This window comes from Bombus affinis, chromosome 2 (assembly GCF_024516045.1).
Source record: "Bombus affinis isolate iyBomAffi1 chromosome 2, iyBomAffi1.2, whole genome shotgun sequence".
Lineage (NCBI taxonomy): Eukaryota > Metazoa > Arthropoda > Insecta > Hymenoptera > Apidae > Bombus > Bombus affinis.
Genome location: NC_066345.1, coordinates 844267 through 866005, shown reverse-complemented (window position 1 = coordinate 866005; position 21739 = coordinate 844267). Strand labels below are relative to the sequence as shown.

General features: G+C 35.9%; 1 protein-coding gene and 1 long non-coding RNA gene across 7 annotated transcripts in view; one reads left to right on the top strand and one right to left on the bottom strand.

Moving 5' to 3' along the window:
• LOC126923852 (CCR4-NOT transcription complex subunit 6-like) overlaps positions 1–21739 on the bottom strand; it is a 407221-nt gene that overhangs the window by 123703 nt on the left and 261779 nt on the right. Inside the window, exon 3 of one of the 5 annotated variants that reach the window (XM_050737753.1) lies at positions 14446–14551. The exons of the other annotated variants lie outside the window; for them this stretch is intronic. Within the exon in view, the coding sequence (XP_050593710.1) occupies positions 14446–14515 (70 nt within the window). The 5' untranslated portion in view covers positions 14516–14551. The remainder of the gene's footprint in view (positions 1–14445; positions 14552–21739) is intronic. 5 annotated transcript variants of the gene reach the window in all.
• The window catches only part of LOC126924062 (uncharacterized), a 128883-nt gene that overhangs the window by 91196 nt on the left and 15948 nt on the right, over positions 1–21739 (top strand). The window contains exon 3 of one of the 2 annotated variants that reach the window (XR_007713406.1): positions 9967–10100. The exons of the other annotated variant lie outside the window; for it this stretch is intronic. This is a non-coding gene — a long non-coding RNA (uncharacterized LOC126924062). Of the gene's footprint in view, positions 1–9966; positions 10101–21739 lie in introns of those variants that run through there. 2 annotated transcript variants of the gene reach the window in all.

Below are 21739 nucleotides of genomic sequence, written 5' to 3'. Positions count from 1 at the left end.
ATAGAGGGAACTGAATACGAACAGATGCAATAATAATGTAAATGTCAAAACTGATGAGAATAGTAATTGAAATAGTATCAGCGTGATAGATATGCTATATATTGTAGATAAGAGAAGATTTAATAAGGTTACACAAAATTGACGAGGCTATTATTATTATTGAGATATGTATAATTTTGTGTGCTGGACTAGATTGATCGCGTAGTAGTGACACACGTACGTGAATATGAGTGTATGGAAGTATGTGTGTGTGTGGCGTCTCGAAAAACAGATGAATGTAACTGTTCCATTGGCAGTCTCATATGGAAGATGGTGAGACAAAGAAAGTGCTGAGACACGTGCAAAAGTATATCGACGAAAATCCTGGAAATCGATCATTAAATGAATCTAAAACTATTTCAATATGAATTCTAAGCGTAATCTTAGTGTTCCTTTACTTATATTTTGGCAATTAAGATTCACAATTCTCAACAATTATAATACCGAATGCATGGATCTTAAATAGTGCTGAGACACGTGCAAATGTGTATCGACGAAAATCCTGGAAATCGATCATTAAATAAATCTAAAACTATTTTAATATGAATTCTAAGCGTAATCTTAGTGTACCTCTACTTATATTTTGGCAATTAAGATCCACAATTCTCAACAATTATAATACCGAATGCATGGATCTTGAATAGTGCTGAGACACGTGCAAATATATATCGACGAAAATCCAGGAAACCGTTTATTAAATAAATCTAAAACTATTTTAATATGAATTCTAAGCGTAACCTTAGTCTTCCTCTGCTTATATTTTGGCAATTAAGATTCACAATTCTCAACGATTATAATACCGAATGCATGGATCTTGAATAGTTTAACGTTTCGAATGAGATAATAAGTTTTAAAGGTTTGGCAATTTTTCAACGATTCTTTCAGTTTGCTCGTGTTTTCATAAGTGCCTAAGTATAATTATCGACAGAGGTAAACATACCACATAGGTGTAATTTCATATATAAAGGCTTCCAAATAAACATACCTATAAAATGAAATCAATATGTTTTTCACATTTTTTGAGATTCTATTTTTTCCTTCTCTGATAAGTTAACGACTACGTTTTGAAACGTAATTATCAATTATCCTTTTGGAAATAATTTATTAAAGAAATGAAACTTAGCAAATCGACTTTCCTGGTAGCTCGGCAACGACCCAGTTCGCGAAATAAAGTAAACTGGTCGGCAAGTTTCTAGGAAATTCAAATGCTACTTAACTAAAAGAGGTCGGTCTTGTTCCGCGGAAATAGTTAAAGCACAAGTGGTTTAGGTTATATCTCAAAGGAAATGATCTCCGCCGAACTCAGATTCATTGCCAGATGATGTTTTACGCGTTACGGAAATGAGGATTGGCGAGAGGCTCCGACCTACAAGGAAGCGCACGTCGAGGAAGTTGAGTGGCCTCACATTGTTTTGCAGCCTTTCGAAGAAACAATGTGGATGCCATCGAACAATCTAACGAACGTCTACCTTCTACCTATCACTGATGCAATGTTATACACGAGACCATGCACGAGCAGTGATGGAATCTGAAACATTTAGAGTCGATTTGAATCTACATATTTGGTGAAAAGTTCGAATTACTTTGAACGCGACTCGAAGCTTGAAGCTGTTGAAAGTCTTGAGATTTGACACGTCTTGAAGAATTTTTAGAGTCCTCAGCGTGTTGCAAGTCTTGATACATTTGAACTATAACAGATTTTGAATGTTGAAAGCTTCGATCGTCTTGCGAGTCTTCAAGGTGTTAATCTTGATCATCTTGAAAGTCTTGAGTCGATAGTCTTGAGTCTTGATACGTCTTGAAGAATTTTTAACGTCTTCAGCGTGTTGCAAGTCTTAAAACATTTGAACTATAATAGGTTTTCAATGTTGAAAGCTTCGATCGTCTTGCGAGTCTTCAAGGTCTTAATCATCTTGAAAATCTTGATCATCTTGAAAGTTTTGAGTCGATAGTCCTGAATCTTGATACGTCTTGAAGAATTTTTAAAGTCTTCAGCGTGTTGCAAGTCTTAAAACATTTGAACTATAATAGGTTTTCAATGTTGAAAGCTTCGATCGTCTTGCGAGTCTTCAAGGTCTTAATCATCTTGAAAATCTTGATCATCTTGAAAGTTTTGAGTCGATAGTCCTGAATCTTGATACGTCTTGAAGAATTTTTAAAGTCCTCAGCGTGTTGCAAGTCTTGATACATTTGAACTATAACAGATTTTGAATGTTGAAAGCTTCGATCGTCTTGCGAGTTTTCAAGGTCTTAATCTTGATCATCTTGAAAGTCTTGAGTCGATAGTCTTGAGATAAACGCATGTACGATACGTCGATCTTGCTGGACTTCCTATAACTTTCCGTGTCAACGATGCTGTTCAAACAAACGTAAGCGAAAAGCACGTAAGACGTCGAACGCTGAAGCTTTCAAAACCCATCGACACTCTTGAGGGTCTCAAAACGATCAAGACTTTCGAGACTTTAGAGACTCAAGATTTGTCAAGACTTTCCAGAGTTTCCAGACTTCGAATCACGTTCGATGTAACCCGAATTTGTTGCCTCCTACACAATATAAACTCGAAACGATTGAAAGTGGTTCAGATCCCATCACAACGTATGAGTTGTCATTATCGTTCATCTTGCTCTGTAACTGTTTTGCATACAAAAAACGTGGGCGCAGTGTGGCGTAATTTAAAATATAAATAGAGAGTGTGTGCAGTGTAATGTCGAGTATGGTGGTCATTAAAGAATATCAATTTTAAACTTTTCTTCTTGTTACTCGTTTAATAAAATGATTTTATTAATCAGATACCCTCGAAATTGTGTCCTGCAAGGAACAAACTTTTTGTGTCTTGTCTTTCTTTCTATTTCTCTTTATTTTCTCGCACGAGATTCGAACAAATATCAGTTTAACCCTTTGACATAAAAATGAAACAGAACTCGACGTATACTAAAAATACCACTTAATATAGCTCGACATAAAATCATGTGCGATTCTTGGTGTCTCGAATACGTCAACGTCTAAAATAACATACGAGGCGCTTTCCGGATGTCTTTGTGGGTTAAAAGTTTAATTTCCAAGAACTTGAGAATCGTCTATTTCACGGAACTATTCCGCAGAAAATTAAATTGAGAAAGAATTAAAATGCGTGAGAGACGTGTAAGTATCTCTGCTAATATCAGAAGCACAAGCATCCACGGAAGTATCAATTAATATAAATGATAACACTAACAGATTTCAAGTACTTAATATACACTAACTTACAAAATAATTAATTTCAATATTTTTCAGAACTGAAATATGAGGTAGATGATAGGAACTAAAACATGGCCATTAATATACAAACATTACAATTAACTGTAATATATTACGATGTAGAATGTAATGTAAAATTTCAAATATTTTATATTTAAATTATGAATTTGAAACTTTAAGCGTATAATTAACGCATAGATAAAATGCTTCTTACGATGAAAAAGGCCAAACCTACGACAACATTTTAAAGAATGTTCCCTTTAAACCAGTTGTTTGTTTCGACTATATACAATAGATTTTTGATCGTGTTTTCCAAATTTTCTTCGCGATTTATTTCATAATAGAGAACAACTTAATATTGAGTACAAGCTATTAACGCGTGATTTATCGAGAAGGCACATCAATTTTGACAGCTTTGTTTCAAAACTAATACATCGGAAGTTGAACGAAAAGCGACGTATTAACAATGTACGCGGCTTAATCACTCATCCTCAACATGAAAATCGATCAATTTCATGCAAGATTGCTAACCATGTTACGCTCCCACTTTCAAAGTACAGTGAATATATTTTTCAATGAAATTTTGTTATTCATTTGCGTTTCCCATGACAAGTGCATCAATGTCAATTAAGACTGATGTATTTTTAAATGATCGATGGATTCCCAGTCGCAATTAAGTTACCATAATGGCGTATTCATTCGATCACTATAAAATGGTTCGATATAGAAAAAGAAAAAAAAAAGAGAAAAAAGGGAAACTTAAAATTGAACTTTAAACGATCCAAAAAAATATCTTCGTTGTTTTCAAGAATATGTAAAAATCTCGTTAACTAACCTACGTTTAGTTAAAAGCACAACTAAAAAAAAAGACAAATATATATGAAAGGACATCGGAACCTTTCTTTTGGAATTTTTGGGAAGATCCCCGATACTTTAGACTATTTATCATAGCTGTACTTAAATAATAAAACTTAGAGGTAGTTGTTATGATTCAATCCGATTTTATTTGTGACAGTGGGCTTGGGCTCGAGGTGACACAGCTGGTCGCCGAATGTAGCACGGTCACGGGATGAACGTTTTTACCTAACAGAAAAGTGCCAATATTGTGGGACACACGTTGTATTAACAATCAAACCCCGGGCGGGAGCAATGTCAGCTGTACGCGGGTCTGCCTAGCAACGGCGGCTGGAATTTTGTTGGTATCCCCGGCCAATATGCAACGAACAAACGCGATCGTAAGGAGAGGAAAGTTTCCATCAGTCTTTTATTCTTGCGATCACCTTGCAGAGTTTTCATATCGTCTTTACGCGCAGTATTATACCAAGCGTCACAGCAAACGTTACCTTGTGCTTCAAAAGAGTTACGCCGTTGACCGTGGATTCGTTATTGAACCTAAGAACATTGTCATTAACATCTCGAGCGTCTAATCACCGCGGTTATTTGTCAAACTTTGTAAAAATCATATTTATACCAGTAAATATAATCTCTGTTGTACAACAACGATGGCTAGTCAGAATGAAAATTCGTTACACGCCCCTAAACCTAACGCTAATCCGACACATATATATATATATGAAAAATCGAAAAAAGAAAAGTAAGATCGCAATGGAACAAAAAATTCAAAACACGTTTCTGTATTTATCGTGCTCACAACTACGTTTAGTTACAAGCGTAAATGGACTGACATAAGTAAAAAAGAAATATACGTATGAAAAAGGCAGAAATAAAACGAAAATCGCAATCAAACGAAAGAAAAAATTGGTCTGACAGGTCTTTGCGCGCGCTACTGCTGATCTTGTTACGTATCTGAAACGAATGGACAGCGTATCAGGTTCTCGCATGAGAGACTTTTAAAGAGGGTCGTCACGTTCGATGCAATCTGCCACCATTGACGCGAGTCTATGAAACTTCGAACGACGGTATTTACAGCTATCCACGTATTTCCAACCACGACTATATCTGCTGCGCGTGTATCACAAGTATATGTATATGTATATATGTATATGTATCTATCCCGATCGAGAGACTGTGTGGTAGTAAAGTTCGGTTGGATGGAATAGTTAACAGCAATTCAGCAGCAGTGGCAATTATATTAATCCTAAATCACAGCAATATGCTTCAATCTCCAACGTTATTAATTTACACCTATATTATTCTATATTAACATTTTGATTTTAATTTATACGTAAAGTGCGTTACGTTATACAGTATACGCTGTTTAACTGGAAAATCAAATATCTGGAGAAATGCGAATGATTTTTTTTTAGTTTTGACACTGTTAAATGAAACTGCAATGATAATTCATAATCGCCATGGTTACGTACAATAGTGTAATATTAGGTTGTCCGGAAAGTGTCTTTCTTTCGCAAACGTGTTTTTCACAACAGTGCATCTTCGTACAAACGTGAAACCAAGTCTGTGAAATGTGACGGTGCTTATCTCGACAAAACAAAATGGATCGTACGTAATTCGACAAAATAATATAAAGCAAAAGACGTTGTGCGTGTATTATTTCCTCATAAATATCCTCATAACCCAACATAATTCGATTAGATTCATCTTCGGAAGACTGATACACGGCGATAAAACAGGCGTGTGTAATTGTTGCATCTTATAGAAATATTTTGTCGCCTGACCAATTCCTTGGATCCTTCACTTTTTCGAATTATAAAACAGTCAACGAAGGATTGCCAACGTTAACAGAACCAGCGATATTTAACCAGCAAATGTATATATTATTATTTAGCAAATGCTAAAATGCATTGCATAAAACGACGTCTTTATCATTGACGATTGTGAAGTCAAAATATCTGAAGATGCTCAGAAACCAAAAATATTCCCGCATTGCATGGTGGCAATCGACAATCAAAACGAAAACCTCTCATCTGCCATGGTTATCGGTAATCAAAGAAAATTCTGTCATATATAACGATTATCGATAATCAAAAGGAAATTTTTTCATCTATAATATCGGTAATAAAAGAATTTTTTCTCGTACATAATGGTTATCGGCAATCAAAAGGGGAAATCTTTCATCTTTATTGACTAATGGTAAGCAAGAACACTTTTATTATTTAGAACGATTAGCCGCAACTAAAATCAGTTAAAATAATCTACTAATTGTTATAGTGCAACTTAAATACTTAGAAGGCAGGATGAAGTGGAAGAACAAAAATATATTAGCAAGATTCAGGATGTAGAAACAAAAAACCTTGTGCGTCTATTATTTCCTCATAAAACGAAAGAAACTTTTCGGACGACCTAATATATCTTGCTTATATGATTATTAAAATTATTATCGAGAAAACAACATCTGATAGATTATACATACAATGTTCACACACGCACACGTACGCATGAAACACACATAATAAAAGAATCTATTGGAACATTCAGTTTCTCGACGAACATTATGAGAAAGAAGGCACAATAGGTTCATTTTAAGGGCGTTCATAGTATCTGCTTTCAAACAATTATCGAATTATTTGACAAAGAGTATCCAAATATAACATACATTACAGAAAAATCGCCAAAGAAGAGTTACCAAAGTACTTAGAAGGGAGGATGAAGTGGAAGGACAAAAAAATATCAGCAAGATTGAGATATGGAAACGAGACCAAAGCAAGGGAATACTGGAAAGAAGAGGGAGGAAAAAGATGCAGACTATGTAAAAGGAAAGAAGAAGACCTGACACGTGTAATAGAAGAATGCGAAATAACGGGAAGGCCAAAGGACACAGAAAAAATACTAAACGAGACTGGAGAAGAACTAACAGAACTAAAAGCAATAACAGAGAAGAGAAGGGCAATAAAAGATGAGGAGGAACGACAATAAGGAAGCACAGCAAGGAGGCAAAAGCCCAAAAGGTGCAATAGTTTTTAGAGACGGAATAATTAAAGGAATGCAATATAATACAGTGAATAAGAGGAGAGGTAGATATATAAGAAATGAAATAGATAAAAGAGATGTAAAACCGAAAGCTCGTCCAAAGCCGAAAGGCACGAACTAAGCAATAATAAATAAAAATAATAAAAATAATATTATAGCGCAACTTTTGGTCATTTTGACTACAACTGTTACGGTGATTGAATTTAATATTCATCGATGACGCGTATGCGACAGATTGGAAAGCAGAATGTTCTTATATCGTAGCATTCGGAAGATTCCAGGTAGTTCTGCTGCTATGTATTAATTTATCAAATGAATACCAGTACAGTAAAAGCATTGTGAATTGGAGAACAGGCTGAAACACTGATGCAATGCAAAGTTGCATATTCATCGGCTGTGCAAGTCGTTTGCGAACGTGTATGAAACTCTTGAATAGTCGGTGGAAATGCGTGAAGCACACAAACGCTTGATAGATGTTCGCCATAAATGTTTGCTAACATCTTCAAACGCTCATGAACGATTGCGCGAAGTCTGTGCAGCCGATGGAAATTCAATTTACGAATAATGATAATCCACTTCAGGATATGCGTAAACATTAGAATACTGGGAACGTGTGTGTGTGAGTTTTACCTTTCGCATGAATTTGGATGAAATATTATAATGGCCAAGTAGCAGGTGTATACCGTCGATTTCACTTCACAGATTTATCTTTTCCATGTGCAATGTGCAAACTTTCTGTTATTCGAATGTCATTGATTCCGTAATGATTATCTGGATATTCGTATTATTATGTAGGTTCGTATGTTACAAGCATTACGTAATGTGTTATATTTATATTATAAATACATAAGATAATGTGTTTAATGTTCGTAACAATTATTATTCATGATCGTTTGAAAGATATTTTAATAGCGTTACAAATTTTAATTTCCTTGCGGTAGCATGTACTGGTACACTTTAGCGGAGATGTGATATCTTTGTGAAATAAATATCGACGAATTGGCCCTGGTTCCGAAATTGACTGGCTAGATTTGATAATGATCATTCACTTATTAATCGTTACTGTACATATTTCTAGAAATAATCAATTTTCAACACTTATTTTTAAATTTTCTAAGATTGCTGTTGATTAAACAAAATGAAAACTATTTTGATCAAAAAAGGTTACGGAGATTACAGTTCAGTGCGCAATAACGTGGACAAGAGTTTGGACCAATGTTATGAAATATTCTGAATATTTTAAAAGACTTTTATTTTATTAACTTATCATTTTAGAGATTCCTAACTTGAGCCTGTATAATTTTTATTCTTCTATATTATTTATTATTTCTATTTCTATTTCTATTCTTCTATATTATAGATCGTATAAAAAAATACACGCGATTTGTCATAAAAAAGCGAAAACGAAAGTGAATATCGCGTAGAAAGTAAAAGATATTCCTGATAAAAATCAATTTCAAAGTTCGACATATTGACGAAATATCGAAGAATTTTTTGCAAAAATCACCAATATAGCTGTAATTCTTCGATTGTGTTCTAAAAATTAATAAAATATATTAAAACTCTGTTTTTGATAGAAATTAATTTTGAAGTGTGGCATAAATCGAGATATTGAAAAGTGTTCTACAAAAACGAGCAATATTGCTACAGCTACACATTTATATTTTTCATTTCGTATAGAAATACGATAGCAGGAGGTAAACATGGTGGAAAATTGAAATTTTAAAAAATTTAAATATGAATCAATGGAAATATATTGAAGGGAATTAAATTTCACAGATTCATGAATTTCAAAAGTACACGTTAACTTTTAGTTTGACAAAAACCTATTACATATTGCAACGTAATACCATACATTGTGTACTGAAGTTACTATTGTTATTATAAATATGCACGTGAACTTATCTTTTTATTAACATTTCAAAAAAGTCACGTGAACAGGTTTACAGAAATTAGTAAATTCACTGCACGACGTTGTCATATAATTTCTTGCCAATTTTTACAATTTTTGAATGTAGTTTCCCTATAGAAATAAAGTAGAAAACGTGACAATGTTATAAACACTATTCATTAAACTTACTATCTTACGTAGGATTTATTATCATTTATACTATTCTTCCGACGAATCAACTCATGGAAGTAGGTAAACTCATTTGTTTCTTGAGAATTAACTATTAATCACGTGCTTATGTAATTAAGGATTAATAATTAATAGAAAATGGAGTTGATCTGTCTTTTGGCTTCCACGAGACTTGTATGTCATTGTGTTAAAATGTATCGATTTTTGTTAACAATTTCTTGATAACCACGTGATGAATCGGTTCCAGATTTTACACTTTGGCCCTTCTGCGCTCCAAATTAGTTTCGCTCAAAATTTCAAAGTACTTTTGAATTCTGAGGTTTACGCCAGAATTGCCTTAAACTTCGCTAATTACCGTCTAAGTACGAGTAAACAATCAACGACCAGTTATTCTACACGTGAAAATAAGTCGAATCTAAAATAAAATCTTTTCGTTCAAGTGCTGGTTTTCAACAAAATACAGTTTGAACGTGTTTAGCTGGAAACTGATCTGGTGGACGCGCATGGTAAATTTTCAGGTCATATTTTTCTCGAAAATGAGGCATCTTATAAACGATTTCTATTCTATATTTTCTACTTGTAGAACGTCATTTTACACGTAGAATAATCTCCCAGGAGCTGCTTTAAAATGGGTTTCTCGGTCGTTCAAAAAAAAGAAAAAAAGAAAAGAAAATCACAATTAAACGTACTCTGAAAACGACTTTCTTATATCGTTCAAATAGAAAGGAAGCAGACACGGGAACACAACAATAGTGGTGCATCAGCCGGGGTTAAACTCATTGCATACTCGGTGCATCGGTACTCGAGAGAAGAGGAGGGAATCATTCAAAGTTTGGCCGAAAGTACGATTGCGGCAGATGGTTTGACTTGGAAGAACATTCAGGTCGGAAATAGACGACGTTTCGCATTCGCCTCGAAATGCGAGTTCCGGCTGGGTGGACGACTTGCAGTGAATAGTGTTGGCACTCGATATCCGCGTCACCGGAAAAAGGTAGAGGTTGATATTTTTTCCCCCTTCAAACCGTACAAGAGTCGACAGCTTCGACAGAGACGGGCCCGTGCCTCGATATTCCCAGTCGATTATTAACTTTTCGCACCGTTACTTTTTAATAATACACCCTCGAACCTACGACTCCGTCAATCGTCGTTCTTACGTTCGATCGTATAATATCGATCCGTGTCACGTGAATGCGCCACGCCATTGTTTTATGCTGAAACTGTAAGGAGTAAGCGTCGTTGAGACTTCTCGTCCTACGCTACTATTGTTTCTGAGTTTTATTTTAATGTATCGTATATACACAGAGTGTGGCGAACTTAGACAGCCAAACTGCAAGGGCTTAACACTTTGACTGCCACGTTGGTCATATACGACCGGCCACGGTTTCTCCTGTGACGCCACGGTGGTCATTGTTGACCGGAGCGCTTGAACTTCTTACGATTGTAAAAATTGTATGAAAATTGACAGTTAGGGCATTTTGAATATAACCGATAAATAGAAGATACTTTGAAATAAAAAGAGCCCCATTGAACGATTAAACATTTTTATTAGAATATCAATAAAAAAAAGTGAGAACAGATCTTGCATCTAACTGTGCACTGTTTACATCCGTATCTTTCGGGGGTAATCTACGAATATTATTATAAACACAGCTTAGAAAATAATCGTATAATTGAAGTTAGAAGTATGAACATACCTTACTATTACATATAGAATGAGCAAATACCGTTTACTAATATCTTCTACACGTTTCAACAATATATTCTGGACGTTTTGCTTACGATGGAATAACAAATGCTAATGGTTCGTTGAAATAAACGAAGCCTTGTTATAATACGTCGCTATCAGCTGTTACCAAGGCGCTACGGTGGTCACCCGTGATCATCAATAAGATAAACGATCCATTGGGGAAGAATGTTGTCTTACATCATCGATTTATTATTATTTTGTCATTATATGCTTTGAACAATAAAAATACTCCCGTGGCGTCCTGAGTGAAACATGTGATTTCGACGTAGCAGTCAAAGTGTTAATCTTCGCGTAAGAAGAAAGAATATAACACAATTTTATAGAAAGTTTGTGAGCAAACGTTTTGTTACAGAATTATACACATCGTATAGAAAGTGAATATCGGCGCATTCTTTCAACGTTGACAGATATTCTTTCCAACATAGAAATTCTCAAAAACTCTAAGATCCGTAATAGATGCACCTTGGTATGTTACCAACGAAACAGTACATCGTGACCTTAAGATACCCACAGTTAAAGAAGAAATATCCAAATTCAGGAACAGATATAATATAAGAGGATCAGATCCGCAGACTAAGAAGACAATACCCTTTAGATTGAAGCATTAGATTCAACTAGAATCAAACATACTGTAAACTCTTATAATCCAAGTTACAGTACCACGCCAAAATAATTTACTTACAATTCTCAATGAGAATTGATTGTAAAAAGTCTACCAAATAAAAAAAAAAATATTCTTGGCATTTTAATACAAGATGCTATTTTCAACGATAGTTGAGAAATAACTGCTGGTAAAAGCGTTAGAATACAGCTAAGGATATTGGAGAAGGAATCTACGCAGATTAGATAAACAGCGTCGACTTTCTGCGTGTTCTAGTAGAAAATGCGTAGTTGCCTGTTTCACGCGTACAACATTTGTATTGTAAGTTTATAGTGAAGCGTTTCCCGACGAACTTTATACGACATTTTTTCCTTCTTTTTAATGTGTAGATTAAAATCTTGTCCGTCTAAGATCAGGGCATACTGTAGACGCGAGAATTATCGATGCATCTAATTTTTGTTTCAATTGTTGAAAAATATGATTGGAATATCGTAAATGAGAACCCATAAAATTTTGTGTATCAATGTTATTCGATAAAAGATACAAATAAATTATATACTAATAATAATTGCAAATGATTTGTTAAGATATTTTCGATTAAAGAAACCTTGAGTAAGTATACTTTTCCAAAATGTATATGCGTAATTACTACTGTGCATGTGAAGAAATAGAAAAATAACAGCAGTGTATGTTTAAAAAATTATTCAAATGATTATTTTCGGTACAAACACTTGAATATTTATTTTGGAAAATATTTGCAAATCTTTTCTCAGAAAGATTTACAGGATGAATATTAAATATGAAATTACAATGAACAAAATGTGTATGACATTGAAATAACACGTAATGCGTTGCCTCCTATACTAATCTATACTTGTTACGATTTATTCTTCGCGATTGTTATTACATATTAAATTCGACAAATACATATCGTTCTAAATATAAAATATTTTGTATGTCGATAAATAAAAATAAAACGTTTATCGAATTATTAAGTACTCTCTAAGTATATTCCAAACAGAACGAATTGTATTTTCAATTTGGAAAAAGAAAATGGAAACAGTGTCTAATGTTAAGACGAAGATCATGACAATTTGTATTATAACAAAAATCGAGGGAAGAAAAATGTTGTTATTTCTGTATTCAGAGGTAGGATCACAACAGCTATTATTTTATTCTTTTGAAAACTGTATTATCACGTAAGCAATTATATATTCTATAAAGCGTCCTTATGGTATTCAACACTGAATCATCGATCACGCATTTTTTCTTTGTTCTTAGATTATCTTCTGCGCTCCTCAATATTATTACAATTAATAATATTTTCAGTAAAATAATAACTAATTATTGAACCTTGGCCCATAACCTGTTGTTATTTCTATATTCAAAATTAGGATCACAATAGCTATAATTTTATTCTTTGGATAAATCGCACCGTTTTGAGCCGAAAAACCTTTATTGCACTTTCTTACATGGACTAAGGATAAAAACAAAAGAACATCTTAACCCCTTGGCCTCTAACCACGAGTCATACTCGTGGTAAAGAATTCGTGCCATAAACGGAACCCACGAGTCTGACTCGTGGTAATTTACAAATTGCTAGTGAGTCATTATCCACTTTGAAATAATAAATTGTTTTTGTTAACTGATCAACTGGTCATGATTACGCCCTAGACGTCTTAAAAACGCTATTTGTCCTCAAACGTCGTTTATTACTTCGCGATTCCTTTTGTAGCCCCTAAATATACATGTCATAAGAAGTATACATTTTGCGCCAGTTCGGGCGCACGGCTGAACAGACGAATGGCACGGTGCGCGACCGAATTTCTTGCTTACTATGGCTCGCGTGATCGGCAGATAGCGTCTAGGCCAAGGGGTTAAACCTATCGATTAAATCTATCGATTGTATCTAGAATTATCTTCTACTTGCTATTTATTGTAACTAGCGCATCTGCATATGGATGGCGAGCGCGAACTCACGTTGTCATTTTCAGCAAGAAACTTTGCAAGTGAAGAAAACACAATTAGAAGAAAGAAATATGGAGATAAGTGATTTAAAAGGAAACAACAAGCGACGAACTGCTTCTTGGATAATAAAGTTATAAGGCAGTTAGTAAGATTGCATCGACGACTCTGATACTTTTCGGCCGCAGAGGAGCGATTGCGAAACTTGTTTACTTAAAACTTTTGTGCTATCAAATTGCGCGAGAACTATACAAAGTATACACCGTCCGTGAATATTTTACGGCTTAAGATTACTATATAGTTGGTTTCAGCTGAAATAAAGCAGACTATGAAGGGAGAAACGAAAGGAGAAGCCCAGAAGAGGAAAGAACAGATAGTCGAGTAGCCCGAAGGATAGTTGGCTTCTGAAAAGAAAATGCCATTCATTTGCACGTGCCAAGAGTTTTGACGCTCTTCTCTTTTCGTGTGAAAACTGATTAAGCAGTGATAGAAGCTTCTGGAATATGCTTCCAATAGGACGATTCAAACTTTAACAGAAACATTCGGTTCGCTCACTTTCTGCAACAACGACGTAACTTTTACAAAATTCTTAGTTTTCCAGTTATTAGCACGTAAATACCAGTTGCTCCTTGTGCTTTCCGCTGGTACAGTCGTACGAGTGAACTTTAAAGCTTCAACCGCGTCGTTGGAGCATCAATTCGTTCACGGATCATCGTTGAAACTTGTTTTTCCTAAAATCCTGATTCTTCTATTTACGTGAGTGTTGCAGCAAACGAACGAGTTGATGTTATAGACTTTCCTAGGAGATCGTCTAAGACAACGACAAGGTAACACCATTAGCAAACATATTCCAGAAAGGTCACAACAATGCACACAATTTGTCCACACCTTGTGAGAAGGAAGTGTACGACTGGCATGAACGCACGATAAATCTAGAGTCCTGCCTGCAAGTGCCCATTCCAAATCCTCCCCAACTCCATAAATTAGCTACAACCTGCAACACAAACAAAGCCCTTGGCATTGAGAAGATTACCACTACTGAATTACAAAAAGATTGCATAGTAAAGTCGTTATACAATTTTACTATGTCTAGAAAGGATCTTTCTAATCTAGAAAGGATGTGTATTACGTGTAATTTTCACGTTTTCTACAAATACATACAAATGCGCAGTCTATCGATAACGATAATGGAATTATTTCTATCGTATTGACTTGAACGTAAAGTCTGTTTTCACTTTCCGTAGAGAGATGGATCGGAGTTGAAACAACGGCTACTGATCTCCATTTAATTGATCTAATCTGGTGTTGAATCTGTTGTTAATTAGGTAACAGTCAACTGTGGAGCGTAAGACAAACGTTTATCGAAGTACCTGTTTTTCGTTGGCTTGGCGTGAGTTCGAATATGCTTCACCGAGACAACGAAAGACCGGGCGTGTCGATCGTCGCAGGACAAAATTTCCTGCAACTCGGATGGGACGTTGTACCTCGTTGTACATCTTCTGTTCATCTTGCACGCTCAGATTATCGCTTATTCCGCTCGTTACAAAATTACCTCGACCATAAGAGCTTGTCTTGTTTGAAAAATTAAAAGGACGAGTTGGAACGACTCTTCTCCCTCAGAAAACTGAACTATTCTGCGCCGATGGAATAACGAAATTATCGCAAAGATGGTGAAACGTCGTGCAAAGGAATGGAGCATAAATTGAAAACGATGCACGAGAAGAGAGGAACGGATCGTGCAATTTGTCCGAATTTTCCGTTCGACCCAATACATTTAAGGTAACCGGAGAAAATGATTAATACAAGAATATGCCAGTTAGCCTAAGGACGTCAGCATGCTACGATCAACAGGAGCCGATAACTAATGAAAATTTTAAGCTGTTTATAGTCACCTGTCGTATGCTGTGAGCCTTCGATATTGGATAACTATACTCGCTTTGCTAACACAAGGATTAAGATCAAACTCTGGCAGATTCGTGGACGTTCGCCACATGTATCTATCATTGCGGATTACTATACGCTTTTCCTCCTTTACGTTTTCCTAAAGCTGACTTGCTTTAGGATTAAACCTTCGATCTTCTGCCTGATCCTTTCAGTCCTCCAACTTTAACCAAATTACTGGATCTTGACAAGGATTACAAGATTCTTAAACAAAAACAGTAATTATTGTAGGTATTTAATTACTATTAGTATCAAGTATCAAACGGATAGGACCGTTCAACGGAACGTTTAAAATCTTGAAAACCTTTGCTCTGAAATATTTTTCTGAAAAATGTTTCCGATTTTTCGATCTCCAGACTTATTGTAGGTTTATGTGCTTCCAGATTTTTCTAACACCCGGTACGTTGATGTAATCTATTCACCAATTTCGTGAATGCCTGCTAACTCGATCGATACAAAAATTCTTCTATAAATAAACTGTATCCTACGTAATACATGAACATAAAATAGCCGCACTTTATTGGTTTAAGTTTGCAAAATGACAATTCGTTTCAGAATTAACAAAGACTAGAAAATTTTATGTACTTTTTGAGTTTAAAGAAATATAGTAGATTGTCAGATTAAAGAAAATTGAGAAGAAGAGAAAACGTCATACAACTATTTTGGGATTCTTCAGGAAGAACATCGATCTTATGAACTTGCAGATTTTACACATTTTAGGTTTTGGTTTGTAGAATTGAAAGAGGCAGTCCCAATATTTAAATTGCACTTAATGCAAAATAAATGAGGATATTAAAAAAGTGCACAAATTTCTTATTACGAATATTTGTCAACTGCGAATTTATAGATTTGCTTTCATGTGATTTTGAATCGGTTTTGCACCGCCAACTATTTCTATATCTTATTGTTTAATATTACTAACATAATTTATTTAAAGGTTTTTCAAAAATGATTTCCAAACGTTCGACATAGCACAGGAGATCGATCTTTGCATAAATGTTCCTTAAAAGTTTCCATTAATAGTGTTTTTAAAATGGACATTTGTCGAACGTTAATCAAATAATAGACGATGGAGCTCAGTTTAAAAAGAAAATACAGAATAATGGAGGAAAGTGTCGTCGAAACGTTCCTTCGTTTCGCTACAAGCTGAAAGTTTTTCTTCGGAAAGGAAGCAAAGAGAGCAAAGATTTCTGTTAAAAGTGGCAAGGAAAGCAGAGACAGAGAGAACTCTTCGCTACTATGGTTACACCGCTTTCCTTTCTCCGTTTCCTTGACGATGATTAACGGCAAATTTATGTACATACATGCACATCTACGTCAATAATTCAATACGCTTGACAATTCGTGCATATCGCGTTTAATTCGAAGAAATTTTATTCATTTCATCTAGATCAATTATTTCGGTAATTTAGGAAAAGATATTTCTAACGTAACGTGTCATTGTTCTTTCCGATTAAAAGTATGAAAATATCGATGCAACGATACTCGAGTTTGTATTCGGAATGGGCATTTCATTCTTAAGCGATTTTTAAAATGAAAAATTACCAGATAATGGCAGAATGCATGTACTATAATAAAATAGCCACGAAGAACAAAAATTTCATTTTTACACGTAAGTTTCAATTTCTAGAGGCAGCAAGAAAAAAGAAAGCTTCGACAAAGCTTAATTTTATAATTTTTATGTTATTATTACTACGTAAACGTTGAAAGGATTCACTTGTTGAGCCATTGCTGAGGAATCACAGAAGTCAATTTGTAAAATAAGTTTCTAGCTTTTCATGCAGCTTCTCGAAACCGCTGAGATTTGTATATTTCATCGAATTGAGACGTAGAAGCTAGTGTGTGCTATAATACATACATAGACAAGTACATATAGTAAGTACAGTAGTATAGCAGAGCAAATATTGGTACAAATAGACGTTTAATATTAGACAGCATTTATTTTTAATACTTGTAGCATTTATCTAAGATTAAATTAGAAATATGTAATAGATTCGTTAAAAATGATATAGAGAATGCCTAGAAAACGTAATATTCCAGTTTAAACGAACGTATTGGGTACAGAAATTAATTCGGTGCTTTTACAAATAACGAGCTGTGGATCCGTTTTGAATTTAAATGTTCTTAGGATTTTACATAATATAACTAAAGCATAACATCGATAAATATTAATAAATAAGCTCTGCTTTTCAATTAATAGTAAGAAAATGGAGCTGATTCGAAAGATAAACTGATAAATAGATGACAAACTGATCCATAAAAGCCACTGAATTAATTTCTGCACTTAATATTTGTACAAACTATTCAATTCATTTTTCATAACTGTATAAACTTGTTAAAGAAGTTCGAATAAGCTTGATAAAAAAGATATGAACGTTCAGAAATTCTGATTTCCCGGAATACTAAAAAGTATCGAAATTCCGCGAGGAAGACTTGGACCGGCTAATGAATTTAATTTAAAACGGACGAGCGCGTCGGGAACATCGCGTAATGTGACGCTGCACACGTATTAAAATCATTGAACGAGCAAAGACAAATGTAATTTGCATTTACGTCACATACACTTTTGTAAATTGTACAGCTGCAAATTGCGAGATACGCCGGCAATACATTTACCGGTCTAATCCGATTACGTTGCATTATCATACAGCCGAACATCGCAATAAACCAGTCCACGAAAGACAAGTCCGAGTTCCGTGTTACTTTCAGGCTCAGCTTAACCAGTCAGATAACGCGCCACGTAACTCGCTTGTGTACTCGCTTTTTCACTTAATTTTCTTCATAATCATTAAAAAATATTCTCTTTAGGTCAATTCGTTGGAAATTTTATGCCGGCTTGAGAACACTGGCTAGTCTGGATAATGGATACGTAAGAGACTCATTTTGCTGCATCATACGTCAGCGACGATGCATTTTCTTATTGCGATCATTATTTGCTATATGCGACATTATGGCAGATGTTTGTCGTAATTTATGACTGGGCCGAGGTCTCAGCAAGCTTCTGGGTAGGATGCATGAGTGAATGTTTGGTAACTCGGATATGACTGTTTATAGAAAAGTGGTGTCCACCATAGGAATCGCGTCTGTGTCCCCTGCCACACGTTGTGTCGTTTAATGTGTCCGTTCATCATCGAAAAAATTGCACGACGCCAAAAGTCGACCATGGAAGCCTCGTCACTTTTCGCAGTCTAAAGAGCCTAGCAGCCTAAAAGATAAAGAGCGCGGCGTGTTCGTTAAGAGGATGGCGGAGGCGACGCTTGTCTCCTGGCAGATAATTTTGAATGTCGCTGATTTGCAGAATGTGTGAGATAGTTTACTGGAGGAAAGCGAGATCGTATTGTCACAGGATAGAGACTTTGTCCAAAAAATCTGACCACGGAGTGGGATGGACGTTGGTCTTTTTGATAAAGGGACTGTATAGCACTTGGCCTAGAACCTCGAAAGAGTAAAGTCTCTTTAGAAGGTGATCTCTTTAGAGCTGCCAGACATGTTGTATAGATTGAGTAATTGATTGAACTAAATTATAATGTCTTTCCTATAAGGAAAAATATTATAATACATAGAATATTATATAAGGCATATAAATGTAGAATCGGGGATACTAAGATATTCGGTCTAAGATATCGGCCGAACCGTAAACAAAGTTGCAAGAGCCGCGGCATCGTCGGGTACATCAATGTGTCGTTGGGTCTTTTTAAGTGGGTAGTTTCGTGGAAAGGGCCTGCGTGACCCTGGCCACGGGCGTTTCGGGACACGTGGTCCGAAGGACGGAAAAAAGGCAAAGAGACTCTAAAGGCAGAGGTAGTTGAGAAGCCAGAGAGGACGGATGCAAAAGGTGTGCAGAGAGTTAGTTGAGAAGCCGGAGAGGACGGATGCAAAAGGTGTGCAGAGTGTGAGTTGAGAAGCGAGAGCGAGCGAGTGTAGGAGCCGGAGAGTGTGAATCGGGAAGTCGAAAGCCGCCCATGAGAATAAGACGTACGACAGCATTGTAATCATTTCGTTGCTTCGAATATCATTTATTAAATCAGAACATCATTACTTGTCCTTTTCCTCTAAGACCCATTTGGATACTACGTACATATAGTATGAGGAAAAATTCCGAAATTAGTCAGATGATCAACTCTCTCTGCAACAATATCACAGGTAACAAAAAAGGAAAGGAAATTCAATTACATATTAGTGTTAAATAGATAGTACATTTGTATTGTACGTGTGAGAATGAACAGACATGTGTGTGCATCCCCTTCCTAGAGTATGTGAATGTATGTGAGTGTCTCAAAACGGCCCAGGTCTCCGTTGAGACAAAAGAGCGACTAGAAGGAAAAAAGCAAGCGAACGAGTGTCTTCTAGCCCTTCAGAGAGTAACCCACGTGTAGAGCTAAAGTTAGTTAATATGTAAATAAAGTTTAACTTTTTATTCTCTCCAAATGCTCACCATACCTTAACAATTACACATTGTCTGAAACTATCGCCTAGGTCAACGTTTTCCTCTTATCGATAATAGTAATAATAATAATAATCTCGATCTTATCGATTTTATTTATTCTAATTAATTTTTTTGTTATTTTTATCGATATCGACGAAGCAATAGTTCGGTGTAAAAGTTCGCGCGATTTTCGTTTCACCTGAAAACAATTGCTTATCATCTGTATCTTACTGTTTACGTCCATCCGAGAGCTCCAATTTTCTTTTATTATATGATCGTATATTTCTTCGTTCTGTGCCAATAACAAAGCGATTAATTATCCGAAAAATATGGAGATTAACAAACACGATCATTTCCGACGTAAATTTGATAAAAGGAATGCTTCGAAACCTAGCGTGGTAAGTTCTCCACCATCCTATTCACTCGCTCCAACGGATTATCATCTTTTTCGTTCCCTCGAAAATGGTTTAAGCGACTGTTTCTTCCACAACGACGTGCAACTGCGAAAATGGTTGGGAGATTAGTTTGCTTCAAAAATCGCGGAATTCTTCAAACGAGGAATTCAAAAATTACCAGGACGTTGGGAACAAGTGGCGAATAATGGCGGAGGATACATTCTACATGAATTTGTATCGAACATTTGAAAAAAGAAACAGAACTTCTCACATCCTCGTATTATTTACGTATGATCGCGAAGATTACATTAAAGATCTTTTATCTGAACACGATCCCATACATTTGCTACTATTTCAGGATCTCCCCAAGAATAATCATGCACAGTAGTATACCGTAGTAGTATAGTATATCTTGCGAACGCATGATTCGTCGAAGCTAAAGTTTTACGTTTCAGATCCACTGTCTGATCCCGTGAAAGCCACTAGTGGCATTCTAAATTTCGGGAACTATAGCGCTCATAACCCAGCGCAAAGTTCGATCCAGTACCGAGACGATGTCGATGATGAAATAAATGGGCTCGTTCGCGTGCAATGAATTTTCAAAGGTCGCGTCAGCGCGTTATCTGGCGTTTCCAAGAGAACAACAGCCGCAGAATGCTCAGGGCGGATTCCTTCGCTAGATGTGGACTGCACGAACGAGGCAAACAAAACGAAAGTGGTCCAACGTCAGTTGGCATTACCGGTCGGCCAACCACCGGCTGTTCCATTTGTCGTACGGACGCGTCATCATGAAGTCATATTTCACGACTTATGGTAATTACGATCTACCACCCAGGAGTCACATTCAGCGGCGTGTGCATGCATGTGCAGCAGCACGGCAGACTCTTTGTCAAGGACCGTGTATATTTATATACAATCGCACACACGATGCTATGGGTGTGTATCGGCCTATGTGCGCAAAATATATGCACTGACATACGTGTTCGTGTGAAACGACAGGACGCATGAACCCCGGCAGGCAACCAAGCAGTCGCGTATTACGGTTTTCAAGGGACGAATCGTAGCCATTTGTCGGCACAACCGTAATATCAATCTTCGGTATACGGCCCTGACCGCGACACAAATCGTCGCTTCGAATAATAATTATTGTCTGCCTTCCAGTGAACCTTCTTCTTCTGCTCCTCTTTCCTTACGCGTACAACTCGAAGAAAGCGTACAGTTACGATAAAGTCTTTTCGTACTACGCTTGCTTTTCGAGAAAATCGAATCTGATATGCTTGCATATTGCAATGACGCGATTCTAGATTTATGATGACAGATTATAATAATAATTCACACGAGGATTCGTACAATCCGCGTATCCTGACGCGGATATGTAATTGCAAGTTACGATAGAAGGAGATGTTGCAGACAAAATGTG